The sequence below is a fragment of the Catharus ustulatus genome, chromosome 3 (genome assembly GCF_009819885.2).
Source record: "Catharus ustulatus isolate bCatUst1 chromosome 3, bCatUst1.pri.v2, whole genome shotgun sequence".
NCBI lineage: Eukaryota > Metazoa > Chordata > Aves > Passeriformes > Turdidae > Catharus > Catharus ustulatus.
The window spans coordinates 18,792,893-18,809,579 of NC_046223.1; the positions used below are offsets into that span (position 1 = coordinate 18,792,893).

General features: G+C 40.5%; 1 protein-coding gene across 3 annotated transcripts in view; it reads left to right on the forward strand.

Moving 5' to 3' along the window:
• The window catches only part of TMEM63A (transmembrane protein 63A), a 29,401-nt gene extending 14,164 nt beyond the window's left edge, over window positions 1-15,237 (forward strand). For all 3 annotated transcript variants that reach the window (XM_033054568.1, XM_033054569.1, XM_033054570.1), the window contains 11 exons: window positions 1,568-1,705; window positions 2,839-2,992; window positions 3,747-3,853; window positions 5,445-5,531; window positions 6,155-6,217; window positions 7,070-7,232; window positions 8,095-8,200; window positions 9,015-9,182; window positions 12,424-12,539; window positions 13,470-13,532; window positions 14,124-15,237. In XM_033054568.1, coding sequence (XP_032910459.1) covers window positions 1,568-1,705; window positions 2,839-2,992; window positions 3,747-3,853; window positions 5,445-5,531; window positions 6,155-6,217; window positions 7,070-7,232; window positions 8,095-8,200; window positions 9,015-9,182; window positions 12,424-12,539; window positions 13,470-13,532; window positions 14,124-14,294 — 1,336 coding nt within the window. In that variant the 3' untranslated portion in view covers window positions 14,295-15,237. The remainder of the gene's footprint in view (window positions 1-1,567; window positions 1,706-2,838; window positions 2,993-3,746; window positions 3,854-5,444; window positions 5,532-6,154; window positions 6,218-7,069; window positions 7,233-8,094; window positions 8,201-9,014; window positions 9,183-12,423; window positions 12,540-13,469; window positions 13,533-14,123) is intronic.
• Window positions 15,238-16,687: the final 1,450 nt, after the last annotated feature.

The window sequence follows — 16,687 nt, forward strand, 5'->3', positions numbered from 1 at the left end:
AACACATCATGCTTTTTTCTGTTCTTAGCCTCTGTGGTTTAAATTGTCTGCATTCTTTTGGCCTTCAAGTCATGTTAGAGTGACAGTTTTTCAGGCCATTTTTCAAGGAGGTCCAGGATGTAGAATTTCTTGCAAGAATTTGGTATATTGGAAAAAGTTTTAGTTGCTACTCTTTCACTGAGTAGTAATTTTGTAATGAAATCTGCCTCCTCTCCTAATTCTGTAATGAAATAACATTTTGAGATGTCAAAATGAAAGAAGAAATAAGCACTGAAGTTCCTTCTTTAGCTACTGGTGTGCTGTGTACAATTTTGTTGGGATTGTCCCTCCTTGAGCAAGTGTTCTGAGTTGTGCTGCTGACATCTCTGAGTTGAATCATCAAGACCTGAAAATATTTTAGTCTGTTTAGCTTGGAATTAATGTGGTGGATTCCATTCTCTGGGAATTTAGATTAAATTAGGTGTGAAGCTGAGGCTCCCATCAAATTAGAAAGTTACTTGGTGCCCTTAGGATGCTCTGCTCTGCAGAGCCCTTAAATAAGATGAGAGACACAGGATGCCAGAAGTGAGGTTCTGGGGGCTCAGCTGGTTGTAGAAGCTTTTAAATGATGACTAAGACTTGCTCTGTATGTATTTTTAAAAATAAACTATCAAAGAATAATCAATTGTCTTAAATACTTGCTGCTGCAAGATGCTGGCAATCTGACATCACTGCTTGAATTCTGGTAAGGAAAAGATCTGGGGGGTTGAGGGTTATGTTTGTTCATTTGGTGTTTGTGTGTGGTTGTCTGTCTTCTTTATGTTAAGACCACAACTGAGAAACTAGCACGTTCACAGATTTTAGAATCTCCCCATTTAAATGTAATATATATTGTTTCTATGAAAATAGTCTCTGGATGTGTGCCTTGCACTTCTACTGCTGTCCATTGAGAGATCTTTGAAAGATTTATTCTGGGCATATTTAAATTTTCTTTAAATATTTTGAGTGTCAGTCAACTCATAATATTGGAACATAGAATTAAGCACTGTGATTATTTTAGGAGTGGGTGAAAGAGGCTAGTATTTTGAATTGTGAGAATACCAGCATGCTAAAAATACTTCTGAGAATTCATACTCAAGGCAAAATTGACTGGTTTTGATACTAGTGTGAAGGATAAGTCTGCAGTCTCATTTCATTAGTCCTCTTTGATTTGAAAACATTGTATTTTGTAAAGATGCATTTAGGAAACTGTCTGTCTTTTGTTTTTTTCCAATGCTCTCAGGCTTTGATTTTTAATTTTTTTTTAATATGATTCATTGCTGTTGTTTGTGTTGGTAGAAGCAGTAAACAATTTAAACAATGACTGCTTTTTATTTCCAACAAAATAGATCTCAGTCTGTGGTAGCAGCTGTTTATATTATGGTCATTATTGTGTAATATGTTGCATTGTTTAAGCTCTATCTTGACCACAGGTTATTAAAATTTTTAAAAAACCCAAAATTTTATCGCTGTTCACAAACTTTCTCATTACATATTTAGCATTTTCATGTGTAAAAAATTGGAAAAATCTTCCTCTTCTTCCTTACAGCATCCTTAAGGACTTCAATGCCTGCAAATGTCAGAGCATTAAGTGTAAAGGAGAGCCCCAGCCATCATCCTACAGCAGGGAGCTGTGTGTATCCAACTGGAAGGTTACATATGCTCCTTATCCTGAGAATATTTGTTGGTAATATTCTTCTCTTACATCTGTTTGGTGGTGATAATGTAGGTTTAGAATGGGCACAGGACAAACAGGGATGAGAGTGTTTTTCTTTAACCCTAAACTAAAACTTTATGTAATGTTGGAATGTGGCTAATTTGCCCTTGATTTTCATTGCTTGTGTTCTTCATTGACCTTGGGGTCTGTGGACATTATTTGGGGCAATGGACTAGGGTTTTTCCACCCTGAGATTAAAAAAAAACCCTAATCCTGTTTATGTCTGTCCCTCAGTGTTTCCATTTTTTGAATGCATATCTGCTCTTGAGATCTGAGGAAAGCAACTTGGTGTTAGTGCTGAGCATCCTCAACATATGTATTTGTTTTTCTGAGTTGCCACGTGATGAGCATAACTTCATCCACTCTGTACATTTTGGTCTATCTTCTCCCTATTCTTTTTCTTTTCTCCCTCCACCCCACCTCAAAGAATAGGGAACACAGGGACATGCCAAGTTCACAAAAAGGCTTGTCATAATTGTGGATGTTACTGAGCCTCTGTATCTCTGTTTTGTTTGTTCTGAATATTTGGCTTTGCCTGGCATTCAAATCATTCCAGTCCTTTTGGCAACCATCTCAAATAACATTTAAGAATTTTATTTGTTTAAAGTCTATGGTTGCTGTTTTAATATGTCAGGAAGGGATGCAGTAAATTTGAAATTTTAGTTCAAAGCAGAGTTTTTTGGTAGATTCTGCCTCTGATAGGTATATTCTCCTTGCAGAAATTCTGTGTCTTATATTTCTGTCTCTTCTTGTTCCATTTCTGTTTAGCACTTCTGTATTATTGAACAATGAAAGTGAACTTCTGAACAATGAAAGTGTTTCATCCCAAACCTTAACTACACTAGACATTATGTTTGTGTAATGAAAGATTAAATATGTTCTTCTGCAAACACAATTTATGGTATCACTCAAGAGAGGTTGCACTGTTCTCTATTTCTAATAGCAACTGGAACTTGTGTAGTTCTTTGTTATATAACTTTGAAAGCTCAGTTTAGAAGAAGCAGTGCCACCTGTTACTTGACAGATAGTGTATATATCTTTTTTTAACAGCAAATGCCTGCTGCTTCTTTAAATGTCTTTTTTATTTTTACTTCTTTCTCCAGGAAAAATCTTTCAGTGCGTGGATTGAAATGGTGGCTTAGATGGGCTTCCATCAATTTGCTTCTTTTTATTGTGCTCTTTTTTCTTACTACTCCTTCCATAATCATCTCAACCATGGACAAGTTCAATGTCACTAAACCTATTCACTACCTTAATGTGAGTATTGTCATATATTGTTTGGATATAGCTGTGGATCAGACCAAAATTTTGATAGATAGATAGGGTTTCACTGTCTTACCTTCAGTTGAAATTTCTACCTCACACCTTCAGTTGAAAGTCTCAGGACTGTTTTGCATAACTGATGATTAAAACTGTAAATCCAGAATCAGGTCTTTAGCCCTCTTTTGTTCCTGGATAATAGTCTGAAGTAATTTTTATCTGAGGCTTTATGTTATTATAACACATCTGTGTATTTATGGTAAAAACTTTAAATCCAAACTTAAATAATTCTAAATTTTGTAATCAAAAAATCTTTGCAAAAAATGGAATTTCAAGTCCAACTTCTATTTTGATTTTTACAATAAGAAATGGGGAAATGCACATTTTTAACTCTGATGTAAAATGTTGTTTTTATTTTGCTCAAAGGGTTCAAAGCAAGATGGCATATATATCTGATCCTAGTTTTACTGCAGCTAAAGCAGCTTGCCAGCTGTTCTTTTTAAATATTTCTCCAAGCTAGTGTAAACTACATAAAAACTACTTGTGAGACTGCACTCTCATGGAATTCCCAATCTCACTTTGGCTTTTTGTCTTGTATGCCATTGCTAAACACTCACTACTCAATTTAAGACTATCTGAATATAATTTTTCCAGTTCATCCTGCTATAATTTACGAAAAGCAAAATATTACCATCTCTGTTCCACCACAACTGCATTAAAATGTTTTTAATACTTATTTTCTTCCCACTAGAATCCTGTTGTCAGTCAGTTTTTCCCAACACTCTTGCTGTGGTCCTTCTCAGCTTTGCTACCAACAATTGTCTATTACTCAACTTTGCTGGAGTCCCACTGGACAAAGTAAGCTACCTTTTCCTCTGTTTTTACCTTATCAGGTGAATTACTAAAATAAATGTAAGTTCTTATCTTCCACAGAGCTCTCAAATCCGCAGACCTCTCGTAGCAGGGAATTTCCTGTTTTTGTCTCTTTCTATTGTTATAACCACACTTCAGGTTTTGGATCATTTGTAACCCACACAGCAAGTGTAATTTGACCACATGATTTGCTTATGCTTTCCCTTACTCCGCACTTCCCCTGTCTTTGTGTTTAATCAGAAAAAAAATTGTACGAGCAGGCTCAGGAGTTGTGGCTTCAACAGGAGCATGGGAAGTGACTCTAATCCCATAAATACCTTGCTCTCTGGGAAGATAGGCAATGTGTTCAGATCCCCTCCAGGCTGACAACATATTAAAAGGGCATCCATCTTTTTGTCATTTGGCATGACAAAATACCTGGAGGTAACTCCTGGTACACAACTCAGATTTACTGGGTATCAGTGGTGATCTGGGAAGATTTATGGGGCCAAAGGCCCAGCAGATGTGTTGATGCAAGGTTTTCACATTGGACTGGTGCACCCCAGAGATGTCAAGCCCACTAATGAATGTGCTGCTGACTTGGAGAACTGAGCACAGCTTGGTTTGGAGTACCAGATTTGATGCCCTGTTTACCTACACACAGATAACAGCATGGTACTTCACACTCAATCCCATCTTCACTCAGTCTTTATCCATAAAGCTTGTAGTCATTGTTTTTTATATTCCAAGGTAAATTTGGTGCTTTTTTATTTTGAATTTTTGTACCATTCCTTTCCAAGACACCATGTCCAGAGTCTACTCTTTATTTGTCACAATTGTATGCTTTTCATCAACTCTGTTTTGGTAGCTGTGCTACACACATGAACTCTGAGCCCTTCTCAATCAGTTAAAGTAATTTTCTGAAGTCCCTAGAGATCACAGGTCTGATTCCAAGCGTTGGTGTAGTTACACTGATAGGTCTCACAGTGCCCAAATGTTCCTGTAATAAAACCCCTATGGTTTTGAAGCCCTATCAGATACCACCTCTAAGAGTCTGAAGTGTTCATAGTGCTGCACTTTCTGGCAGCAGGGTGTCACTGGATCTGTGTTCCTGCCACTGCAGTAGGGGTATAGCATTAATAGTATCATGTTGTTCCCCAAGACTTAACACTTGACAGGGAGGTTGTCTAAGTGTCTGGTTTCTTGGCAGTGGTGCCCTTTTCTGAACTGCTTACTCCCTCCTGGTATGACACTTGAAGAGCTGTTTGTTTACACGCCGTTGCAAGATTGAGTGTCTTTGGGTGAGACACCAGCCGTGCTTGTCGCACATCCCTGTGTGTGCTGCACACCTGCAGTGGTGCTCATCCAGAGTCTGGATTAACACTCAGCAATGCTTTTGGTACCCAAGATGATACTGACAGTGTGCTTGGTCCATATTGGTGAATACCTCAAAGATGTTTGGTTTTTATCTGGTAGCAATGCGATATGGTAGGGGAAGCTGGAAGTCTGTCAGGTGCTGGCATTGTCCAGGAAAGACCCTTCATATGTGGGAACTTTTTGTGTGAGTTTCTCACTCAGTGCCTTTTTATGTTGATAGATCTGCAGAGAACAGAATAATGATGCATAAAGTCTACATATTTTTGATCTTCATGGTATTGATTCTGCCTTCCCTTGGTCTGACCAGGTAAAGAATCATAGTTTAATGAGATAATGGCTGAGTACTTTTATAAGGAGACATCTTCCCTGTGTTTTCTAGTTGTGAAGTATAGTCAGTGTACCCTCCAATGTGTGTGGTTGTGTTATGATTACACATTAGATTTCAATGTTCATCTTACATCTGGGATTCTCAGAGCCTTTAAAAGTTTCCAAAGCCTGGCTTTTCTTTTAACAAAGAAATCTAAGACCTTGTAAGATCAATGGCTAATTAAAAGTTGCCCATACTCACCGGTACAGCTGAGAATCAAGTTTCCTGACTGACTTATACATCAGTTGGAGTTGTCTTTTTTTTTTCTATCTTTACAGTTTTTGGCTGTTTCCCTGGGTGACATATATTTGTCCTATCTGTGTAATAATTTCTAAAAATGAATCATTAAAACTTGAATATGAAGTAGATGTTTTTGTTATATTTTGTAGCTTTTTTATTATTTCTATTTATCAGTAACTGTGTTAAAGCTAAAGTAGTGTTCAGATTATTTGATTAAATTCTCTCTATCCACTGTCTTGATTTAAGCTACTTAAAAAGAGAAGCAATTTTTAGACAGTACTGAGGTGTGGGAGACTGAATTACACTCACCATCTTTCTTTCAGCCTTGATTTTTTTTTCCGATGGCTGTTTGACAGAGAATCGTCTGATTCTGCAGTTAGGCTGGAGTAAGTATTAGCTAAACAATATTCTCTCTTTGCTATTCCTTTGCAAAGGAATACTTAGGACTTAAATTTTTTTTGCTGTTACTGTCCTTGGCTAGTGCTTATTAAAATTTGTTCAGGGTTGCTACTCTGGGATGATGTTGAGCTTCTGAATAAGACAATAAGGTTGGGTATTAGAAAGAATTTCTTCACAGAAAGGATAATAAGATATTGGAATTGGATGAGGATTGCTGCCTATCATGGACAGGAGATCTTCACAAGGATTACAGGGAGACCAAATACCTGCAGATGTTCTCTTTCAGTAATCCAGTGAATCTTGATTTTAAGAAAAAAAAATGGTTTTCAAGAAAATAGTATGTTTTTACACAAATTACATTGCAAATTTGCACATATTGGTTATTTTGAGCTCTTGTGGCTGTGCCTGGAGGGAAAGAATAGAACGCAATTATTAGGATATGGATTTCCAAATGCTATTTCAAAATCAGTAACAGGAAGACAATTAGAGTTACTAAGTCAGAAGAGATGATTGTTCTATTGCAGTCATCTCATCTTGTGTCAGGTTGCTGTTGCAGATGTCAGATGATGCTCTTGACTGCTGTCAGCCACCCATCAGGCTGCTGCACCTTTTTGTGAACAGTTTATTCCTCATCTGGACTGCAACTCAGCCAGGCTCTTACATGCTACCCTGGCTGCATTTATAGCTGTGCAGTATTCATTTACAACAACAGAAATTCTTCTGGCCTCTTCCTATCGTATATAGTGCTTATTCTTATGGTAAGAGATTTCCAAAGGGAATAGGGATACATTGCATTGCTTGCCTTCCTCCCAGTCAGTGTCTGGTGTCTTTCCTGGCAGATGTGTGTTCCTGCCTGACCAGGGAGCCTTCTTTGTGAACTATGTGATTGCCTCTGCTTTCGTGGGCAATGGGATGGAGCTGCTGCGCCTGCCGGGCCTCATCCTTTACACCATACGCATGATCATGGCCAAGTCCACAGCAGAGAGGAAAAACATCAAACAGGTACTGGAGCCCCTCCTCAGCAGGAGGCACTTCAGTGACTGATCCTTGTCAGAAGCAGTGGGAGCACCCATCCTTCATACCATTAACTGCCATCTCCTGACAGTTTCCTTTTCTTTTTTTTTTAGCCTTTGTTTTGCTTGTCCACGGCAGGTTCATATCCCTTCATTCACAGCACAGATAACAGGGAGGGATTTATTCCAGTCAGAGATGGTCAAAAATCAAACCCCAAGCTCTGAGCTTCAGGTATCAACCTCTCATAGCTCTAAGTCAGAGTTTTATGATTTGGATTTTATAGAATAGTTGTGATTTTATCCTATAGTCTGAACTTCAGGGGATTTTTTTATTCAAATCTGTCTGGAGTTAGTTTCTTCTGTCAGCCATCAGATGTGTACAGTTTGTTTTAAACTAAACATACATGTAGGAAAATAGGTATTTTTGCCTATATTCCATTTTAAGAAGTGGACTTTCACTTCCAAGTGAAGTGTCATCCTATATCTTAAAGTTCCAGGTGTTACAATGGGAACTTAAGCCTGTATACAGCTGCCACAGTGAGTTGAAGGTTCTGAGCCTGGCGTAATTATTTTCCATCTTGTGATTTTAAGGAGCTGCTTCTTGAAGATGCAGATTCCCTGAGAAATTACTTTAAGGCTAGGAAAGAAACAGCATCTTTTCTGTATGTCCAGGTAGTAAAAACACAAGATGCTGCATGTAATTCCATAATTTCTGCCTCTTAAGGAAATAACTGTTCTCTCAAGGGGAGCGAATAATAGAAGGTGAATTGTTGCTTTAATGAATCTATTCTTAACTACTGACACATTGATGGATGACTTGAGAGTTTGGGGTGTTTTGTTTTTGTTCCTAGCAACAGGCATTTGAATATGAATTTGGAGCAATGTATGCCTGGATGCTGTGTGTGTTTACTGTCATCATGGCCTACAGCATCACGTGTCCCATCATTGTCCCTTTTGGTAAGTTTTCCAGTGAGCACTGTGGGAGTGAGATGGGGCATATGGGAAGTTTGGAAGACCCAGCTCTCCATTCTGATTCCCATTCAAATGCTGATAATCCTTAGAACTTGGATCCAAGTTTCCTTCCTTTCTTGTGGAAGAACAGTGAAAAAGATGATTAATTACTTAGCTCTTCTACTGTCTTTAGAGGTCAAAAGTACATTTAATATTTATTAGATGTTGCTTTTATTTCTCAAATTTGAGCATACTGGCTTTGGTGGTGAGGAGTTTAGATCAGACATAAGTAGCACAAAATAATTCTATATAGTTGGTATTTTCATTTTCTAATCCAAAACTTTACAGAGCTAGATACAAGACAATTATCTAAATTAGATGTTGTTCAGAACTGGTTTAATCAAGAACCTTATTACTGGGAGAATGTGGCCAATTTTTATGTAACAATGTAATTGATATTTACTTACATTCCATTTTGTATGCAGTTGTAAATATCTGAATGTGCCACTGCATCCCAAAGCTGTTGCAATTCATAGCTGCCACAGCAGTTTGTTTGGATAAGGAATAGCTGACTTGAAATCCAGTCCTGAATCTGGTGAAGGCTGAGATGGAGATGTTAAGCCGCTCTCAGGCCTTCCTTACCAGCACTGTGGAAGGGGGGCTGGGAATTCTTCCCTACTGGCTTGGCCTCATGTGCCAGCACCTGGAAGGAGCTCTGGGGCTCTCCACTCACTTGGTTAGTGTAGATCTCCTCACAGAGCTGCTGCTTTTTATCAAACCTCCGACAGCCTCTACTTGGCTCTCCCATTTTCCCTACCAGGTTTGATCTACATCCTCCTGAAGCACTTGGTGGACCGTCACAACCTCTACTATGCCTATCTCCCTGCCAAGCTGGAGAAGAAGATGCACTTTGCAGCTGTCAATCAGGCCCTGGCAGCTCCCATCCTCTGCCTTTTCTGGCTCTATTTTTACTCATTTGTACGACTGGGTAAGTATTACCTGTTTCCACCTGGAAGCTGCTCCCAGCTCTCTTGCCAGCTTCCCTGCGTTAGATGTGAAGTTTCATAAGTTTTGTGGACTTTTCTTTTTCCTTCCATAAAGGGGGAATCATGGTTGCCTGTGGCACTGAATTACACAAGATTTGCACAAGAGTCTTTGATGGAGATGGCTGATGTATTAAACTGTTAGCATGAGGCTCTGTGTTCCTTCATTTCATGGGAGATCATATATTCCTTAAATCAGTATACATGGAATTGGCTAGTTGGACTGTGAAGTGACAGACAGGAAAAATCATTACATAAAAGCAAAATCTATTCAGAATTAGCTTTTTATAGTAAGATGATCACTGGCTTCACTGCCTACATTTGTGCAGCCTGGGCCTAAGTTTAATTTGCCTGGGTGAATTGGCTGCTGCCTTGGTTGTACTGCCATCACTTAAGGAAAAATGCTAAAATTTTGGCTAATGCTAGTCCTCAAGTTCTACATCATCCATCAAATTTTACATGGAAGACTGCAGTGAGATGGTGACTCTTTCCCACACTGTAGTTTGAAACCTCCTGGTTTGTGTGTAATTTATTTTTAAAATAGGGTTGTTCTGTGTTTTGCAAATACTTGGCATTGATAGTATTGGCTGTGCTGTACCAACAGCTGAGATGTCAGAAAAGGTAGGCAACAACTTATGGGTTTTTATCCATGATGCAGGAGGAAGCATTTGGCATGGAATGGGGATGTCAGTGGTGCTGGAAGGGTTGGGTTCCCTTTCTTTGGAAGGAAACTCATGATAGCTAACTGTGTTGTGCCCTCATGACAAATGGTCATGTTTGCATTGTGTTTTTCAGCATACCAGCAGTCAGGAAGGTATTGTTGGCAGGCTGTCATCTCACTTTAGGGATAGATAAAGCTATAAGGAAAGCTCCCTGTGAATGCAAGAGGCATTTGGAACTATTGCTTCAGGGTGTCCTTGGATTTGAATAGTTGTTCCTGCATTACTTATATGTTTGAGAGCTTGTTTTTTCCCTTGTTTTGAGACCTGCTTTTGCAACCAGGAAGACCAACAGATCTGGGTCCTCTAAATTAACAGGAGAATTTCTAGAGTATGCTTTAGAAAGATCAACTCCAAGCCCTCAGCATCTGCTGCACCTGTTTAATTGTTAGGAAGGAAATTCTGGTGAAGTAAAAATTAAATCTGTATAATAATGTTTTCTAGTTCTGCATGGTAAAACCATTGTTTGTCAGGGACCTTAATAATGGAAAACACAGGCTGGATTACCATGTTTGCCTCGGTGTCGAGGATCCTGTTTACAGGATGTTGTTCAGTGGTTTGTCAGTGCACAGGGCAGTCTGAGAGGTAGGAATGTGATACTTTGATTTCATTGCCATTGATTTCATTGCTGCCAAAAAGAAGGAAGGAAGGAAGAGTAAGACAGCTCTACTTCCTTATCTGCAAAATAGATCAGTTTATGGTGTAAAGCTTGATTTCTTGGTCATTGACTTGTGTAGCTGGCTTGCTATGAGTGTTTCAGTCTGGTTGCAGAGTCCAGTGACAATACTCTAGCTTCTCACTCCTCATATATTAATGGAAGGCTGGAAAGACATCTCCCCCATTTCTCAGTCAGGATCAAAAACCTGACTGCATATAGAAACTTCTTCTCTCTTCTTTCTTCTCTCTTTCACAACTCTTATGCTATCCAGCCACTGACTCACCCACCCACTCATCCTATACCTGCAGCACCACTGGGCCTCTCACCACAGAGGAGTTGAGGTCTTATCTGCAGTTCAACTCCCGTGTCCTGGGACAGTCACTTAAATACCATGTTCTCCAGAACTGTTGGCAGACAGGAGTTCTGAGGACATAGTGTGCAGGGAAAACTGATGCAGGAGAGTTTTCCCTCCCTAATCTCTGCTGTTTGTCTTGTGGTTTGCACCATACATTGGCTTTGATGTAGACACACCTCACTGTCTGGTAAATACTCGTGCAACCTGTGCTTATAAAAACAACCTCCTCTGAAGGACATTCCAAAATACCCCTAGGAAAATTTTTTCACTTCCTTTTTTTGGTTTGAATAGTGATGTATTTGTAGGACTTCTTGGTTTTTGGTTTTTTGCATGTCTGGTGTTTTTCCCCTGGTGAACAGACCTGTGCAGTGCTTCTATAACATGTTAAAGTATAAAACTTGTCTATTCTGTGCCACTGCATGTGCTGGGGTTACCACAAAAATGTCTGAGGGTTGGTGTTGCCTCTTTTGTCTGAAGAAGCTTGGAAGCAGCTAGGGATGGCAGTGATTACTTTTCCCTAGTATCCTATTCAAGTCATCTTTACTGCAAGATGAGATTAATTTCTTTAGAATATTTCCCTAGTGGATCTGGAGAATAAGAAGTTACTGTAATCTTTAATACTTTTTCCATACTAGGCATACTAGTTTATTGCACTCTCTCTGAACTAAAACTTGTGTGTCAGCCTACTTCATATTTACTGTTTCTTCTTTTGATCTTTTTCCTTGGATTCTTCCCAGTTCTGTCCATATTTTGTTGTAGACAAGGCTACCCAGCTGAAGGCTTAGTAGCACTGAATTATTTTGTACAGGTGCCAGAGACTTGTCTTTTTTTATTTTCATTTTCCTCTCTTCCCATGTTCTTTGACACCATCCCACTACTGACTCCTTTCCAGCAGTTGTATGCTGCAGTGCGATTGTTATCCCTCATATCTATATTTTATTTTTCCTTCCAAATTGTACTTTTGCTATTTTTCTATATACAGTTTTATCTTGTTGGTTTTTTTGTTATGATCCTTTAAAGTAGGTGGGGTGGTTTTATCTACCAAGAACATTTTGATTCTCCTCTCCCCCCACTTCCATCCCTTTGCTGGTGGCAAACCATCCAATTTGGTGCCATCATCATAATTAATCAATGTAAGTAATATCATATTTCACAGCTCATTAATGAAAATATTTAAGTGGGTCCAGAATGGATGAATGAGGGAGGAGAAGAATCACTCTGAGTCTTATCTATCATTTAAGCATTAAAGCAATATTTCTTGGCCTCTAGGAAGTGGGAGAACTTAGGGTGTAATGACATTCTCCTGTTAGTGACTGGAAGTGGGCTACCCATTCCTCTAAGGAAAAAAAGTCCATGAGGCTTCTGAAATGAGGAGAATTAATAAGGCCTCTTTTGGTTTTGTTGGGTTTTTCTGCTATGCATTTTTATATTGTATTCTCTGGATATTTTTCTAGGTTTTAAAGCACCTACCACCATGTTTACTCTGCTGGTTGTCAACATCACTATTGTTATTTGCTTGGCTTACACTTGTTTTGGCTGTTTCAAGTACCTGAGTCCACTGAATTATAGGGTAAGTGATAGATGGAGCTTGATGGAGCACCAACTATTCCTGCTGGGTTGTCCCTGCCTTCCTTCTGGCAGTGTCTGTTCACAAAGGTTTATGGTAAAATGGCTGAAGAGGGTCTGTAGTACAGGCAGAACTGCTTGGCAGAGTGGAAAGTCTCTGTTTCTGCAGGAACTGAGTTTGAGAGAAAAGAGCAGTGTAGAAGAAGTATCCTGGGCTGCATCCCCAGCAGTGTGGCTGGCAGGTTGAGGGAGGGGATTTTGCCTCTCTGCTCTGCTCTGGAGAGACCCCACCTGCAGTGCTGCACCCAGCTCTGGGGTCCCCAGCACAGGAAGGACATGGGGCTGTTGGAGCAAGTCCAGAGAAGACAATGAAGATGATCAGAGGGATGGAGCACCTCTGCTATGAGGCCAGAGTGACAGAACTGGGGGTGTTCAGCCTGGAGAACTGAAGGCTTTGGGGTAACCTAATTGCAACCTTCCAGTACCTGAGGGGAGACTACAAAAAAAGGTGGAGAGAGACTTCTTACAAGAGCATGAGTGAGAGGACAAGGGGGAATGGCTTCAAACTGACAGAAGGTTTAGATTAGGTAATAGTAAGAAATTCTTTGCTGTGAGGTTGCTGAGGCACTAGCACAAGTTGCTCGGTGATGTTATGAATGCCCCAACCCTGAAACTGTTCAAAGCCAGGGTGGATGGAACTTGGAGCAAGCCTGGTCTAGTGGAAGGTGCTCCTGCACATAGCAGGGGGTTGGAACTTGAGGATCTCTTCCAAGCCAAACCTTTCAGTGGTTCTGTGTAGAAGGATTGGTGGAGAGAGTGCCAGCACTGCACTGAGATCTGTCTTTGCAGGTTTTGGGTGCTCATGATGTGTGTGTACTGTTTTCACTCACCAGTTTGATGTTGTCTCTCTTTCCCCACCTATTGCTGGTTACAGATTGAAGACACACAAGGTGAAAGAGGAATAGACACAGATGTACCGACGGTCCCCACATCTTCTGTAAGAAGCTAAGAGTTACTAATATTCCCTTATGTTTCCTAGAAAAACTTAATTTCTCACCCTGCTTACCAAAGAGCTAGGACATATTAGTCTGAATGGACTGTGGGATTTCCCACTTGCATGTGGGACCAGAGAGTTCTGCAGCTGGGCTCCTTGACTGCTCCCAGGTGGTGTTCCAGAAGTACCTTCGGCTTCTGTTTCAGGAGTGGCTGAGACACACTGCTTCCCACAGCTCTGTGTGCTGTGTTCTGTGCCCTGCCCCAGACAGAGCCTCACATCTGGACAGCTGCCAAACACAGTCAGTTGCCACTGCTTTGATTTTGAAAGTTGTGGTGTGTAGCAGGTCTTGCTTGCCGTGTCACTGAGAAGGATGTAGGACTGAGGTAGAAGGAAAGGCCTTCATGCCACAGTAAAGAGGTGCAGCTGTGTTGCACCAGGAAGCCTCCAACAGGGTGCAAAAGGCCTCAGGTGTTAAGGTGAAGAATGGGAAAAGGATAAAAAGAAGAGTAACAAGGGGGAAAATTCTCCTGGGTGAGTTATCCCAGCACTGTGCTTTGAGAGACCACTAAAACCCTTCACTTGTGATTTCAGATGTACGTCCCCCAGGTTTTGCGTTCTCATCCTACTGAAAGGACGGTGCTGGCCCCCACGGAGCAGCAGTCCTATGGCACCATGGACAACACTTGTTCCCAGGCAGAAGGAATCAGAAGCTATGCCACTGGACCAGCAGTTGTGGAGCAGGCATCGGGAGCGTCTCTCTGAGTTGTGTTGTGAGGACGAACACAAGGTGGAGCACTTGGCCCAGGTTTAGCAGAGCTAATTCCCTGCCACCTCCTACTAAGTACTCGTTGTCATTTGTGTATTCCTGCCTGCAGAAAAGGTACAGAAATAATTCACTGTGTGGTCTGCAGCTGTGCTGGGAGATTAAAAAGCAGATGCCTTGGGACTGATTGTTTTCCAGGCTGTCTACACACGTTGTGAAACAAACAAGTTGAACGTGGAGATATCGATCCTCAGGGACTTCACTTCTGCTAGCTCATCACTTGCCTTATGAAGATAAATTATGCTGCATATAGATAACTGGTCACCACCAAAGCCAGTGTAGCTATTAGAGCTTTCATTTATTTATTCAAAATAATTCTTCCCTTTTTAAAAAACCCCAACATTTATTATTTATAAACCTCTTGGGATGTGTTAAATCCTGAGACAATGCCCCTTTTGATGAAAATGCTGTTTGTGTGGGTGCTGAGAATGGTGTGTGGGAGTCTCTCCTCTTTTCACCCAAAGTAGTCAGCCTAGTTTTGATCATGTTACTCTTTTTTTTCCTTGAAAGAGATGAGGGAATTACTGTGCACTTGGGTACTAAAAGTACCAAAGCAAAAAGGCTGGTGTAAAGAAGGGAGTGATTTATCTGTTTTTATACATTTTTGAAGGGCATTTAGGTTGTTAGTTTCTGTTCACTATTTTTAAGGGCCTTTCACAATGAAAATTCACCTGCTAACAATAAAAGATGTAAAGATTTTATCTCTTTTAGTCTTGGGTTAAAATGACAGATCTCTGGGTTTTCTCTATAGTGCCAATTATATGACTTGTAAGATACTAAGTTTTTAAATTATGTAGTAGGTGCTAATCTATTCCAAAGTGCAATGTGTCAAAGTGTAACTAATAATCACGGAGCAATAAAACAGTGAGTTTAGAGAAAATTCAAGCTGTCTTGATTTATTTATTCTTTTCTTTGTGTGTTGAAACAGTCATTTTGCTGGCTGCCTCACAGCATGGTCGTGAGCTTTTCATAAGAGCACTGCCACAAGCCTTAGAATGACAGTATTTCCCATGAGGAATTTGAATACTTTTGGATTTCTCTAAGGGATGAATCTTGGTGACCCATGGGTAGGAAAAGCTTTTGGCCCTCTGTTTCCTTGCTTGTTGTTAAACTGTTATTTCCTGAATTTGGCCTTTTCTAGCATGTCTGTAAAGCAGCAACATCTTGAGACTGAAGGAGACTTTGTGCCATAAATGTGTGCAGATGTTCAGTGTCTTGCAGGGCTGCCTCCAGCTTCCCAAGAACAGCACTCAGACAAGTGCTGAGCATGAGACCTGCCCACAGCAAGAAGGACCTGGTGGAGCTCTGAGCCCTCTGATTACAAACCCATCCTGTTAGGTGAAGATGCACCTCTGGATTCTTAAAAGGCAGGTGAGGAGCCTTGTCTGGTGAAGGGGGCATGGATTTATCAGACTATTTTATACTCTCACTTCAGTGGTGCAGTTTAGTCAGGGGTTTGTGCGTGTGTGTGTGTGCATTTTGATTTTTTGCAACCATGGCATTATGGGGTGGTGTGTACGTTATGCACACACTGCTATTCCAGGTTGGTGTTCAAACCAAGAAGGGAAAAAACCCAACAGACTCCACAATTTTTACTCATCTCTGAGCCTCTCGTACAGACGTGAGGTCTCAAGGAGGAGGCAGCTTGTTGTGTTAATTAGATCAGAAGCCTGTGATTATTCTGACTCATTTCTAGCTGCACTACCCCATCTCATCCAGGTGTCTGCAGCAGCAGTGGATGCTTATGTGTGTGCTTTTTGAAGAATCAAATAAATCATTCAGCTTGACCACACTTGACCTTGTTTACTGTGCTGGTGCTGGGGTTTATGCTCTGTGATGCAAGTCGCTTTTTTGAACAGATGACTTGATACTCACTATGAGGTTCTATGTGTCATACTGAAGACAAAAACTCCTTTAGCAATTTGATTTCCTTTGTGTGCCTGGGAGGTTGCTGAACCTTGGTGGTAACACTCCTCGTGGCTGGCATAGTTCAGCACAGGCTGGTCCATCTCTCCTGTGAACTTGAATAAACCCACCTCCAGTCATGCTAAGGAGCTTTGGATACAGAATATGGAAAACCTCTGAGGTAATGGAAAGTTACATCTCTCTGAAAAGTCATTGTTGGCATTTGAGGAACCAGTTCATGTGTCTGATGGGGAAATCACCTGCATATTTCACTTGTGTAGCAGCCATTCCTGTTTGCAGTTAAACTCATAGAAATGTCTTTAGGATCAGGACAGGCATCAGTTGGGGAAAAGGCCAGGGTCATCTATTAGTAAATTACCACAAGATCTGTGTACAGCAGCACACAAATGATAGGCTGGTTTAGCAT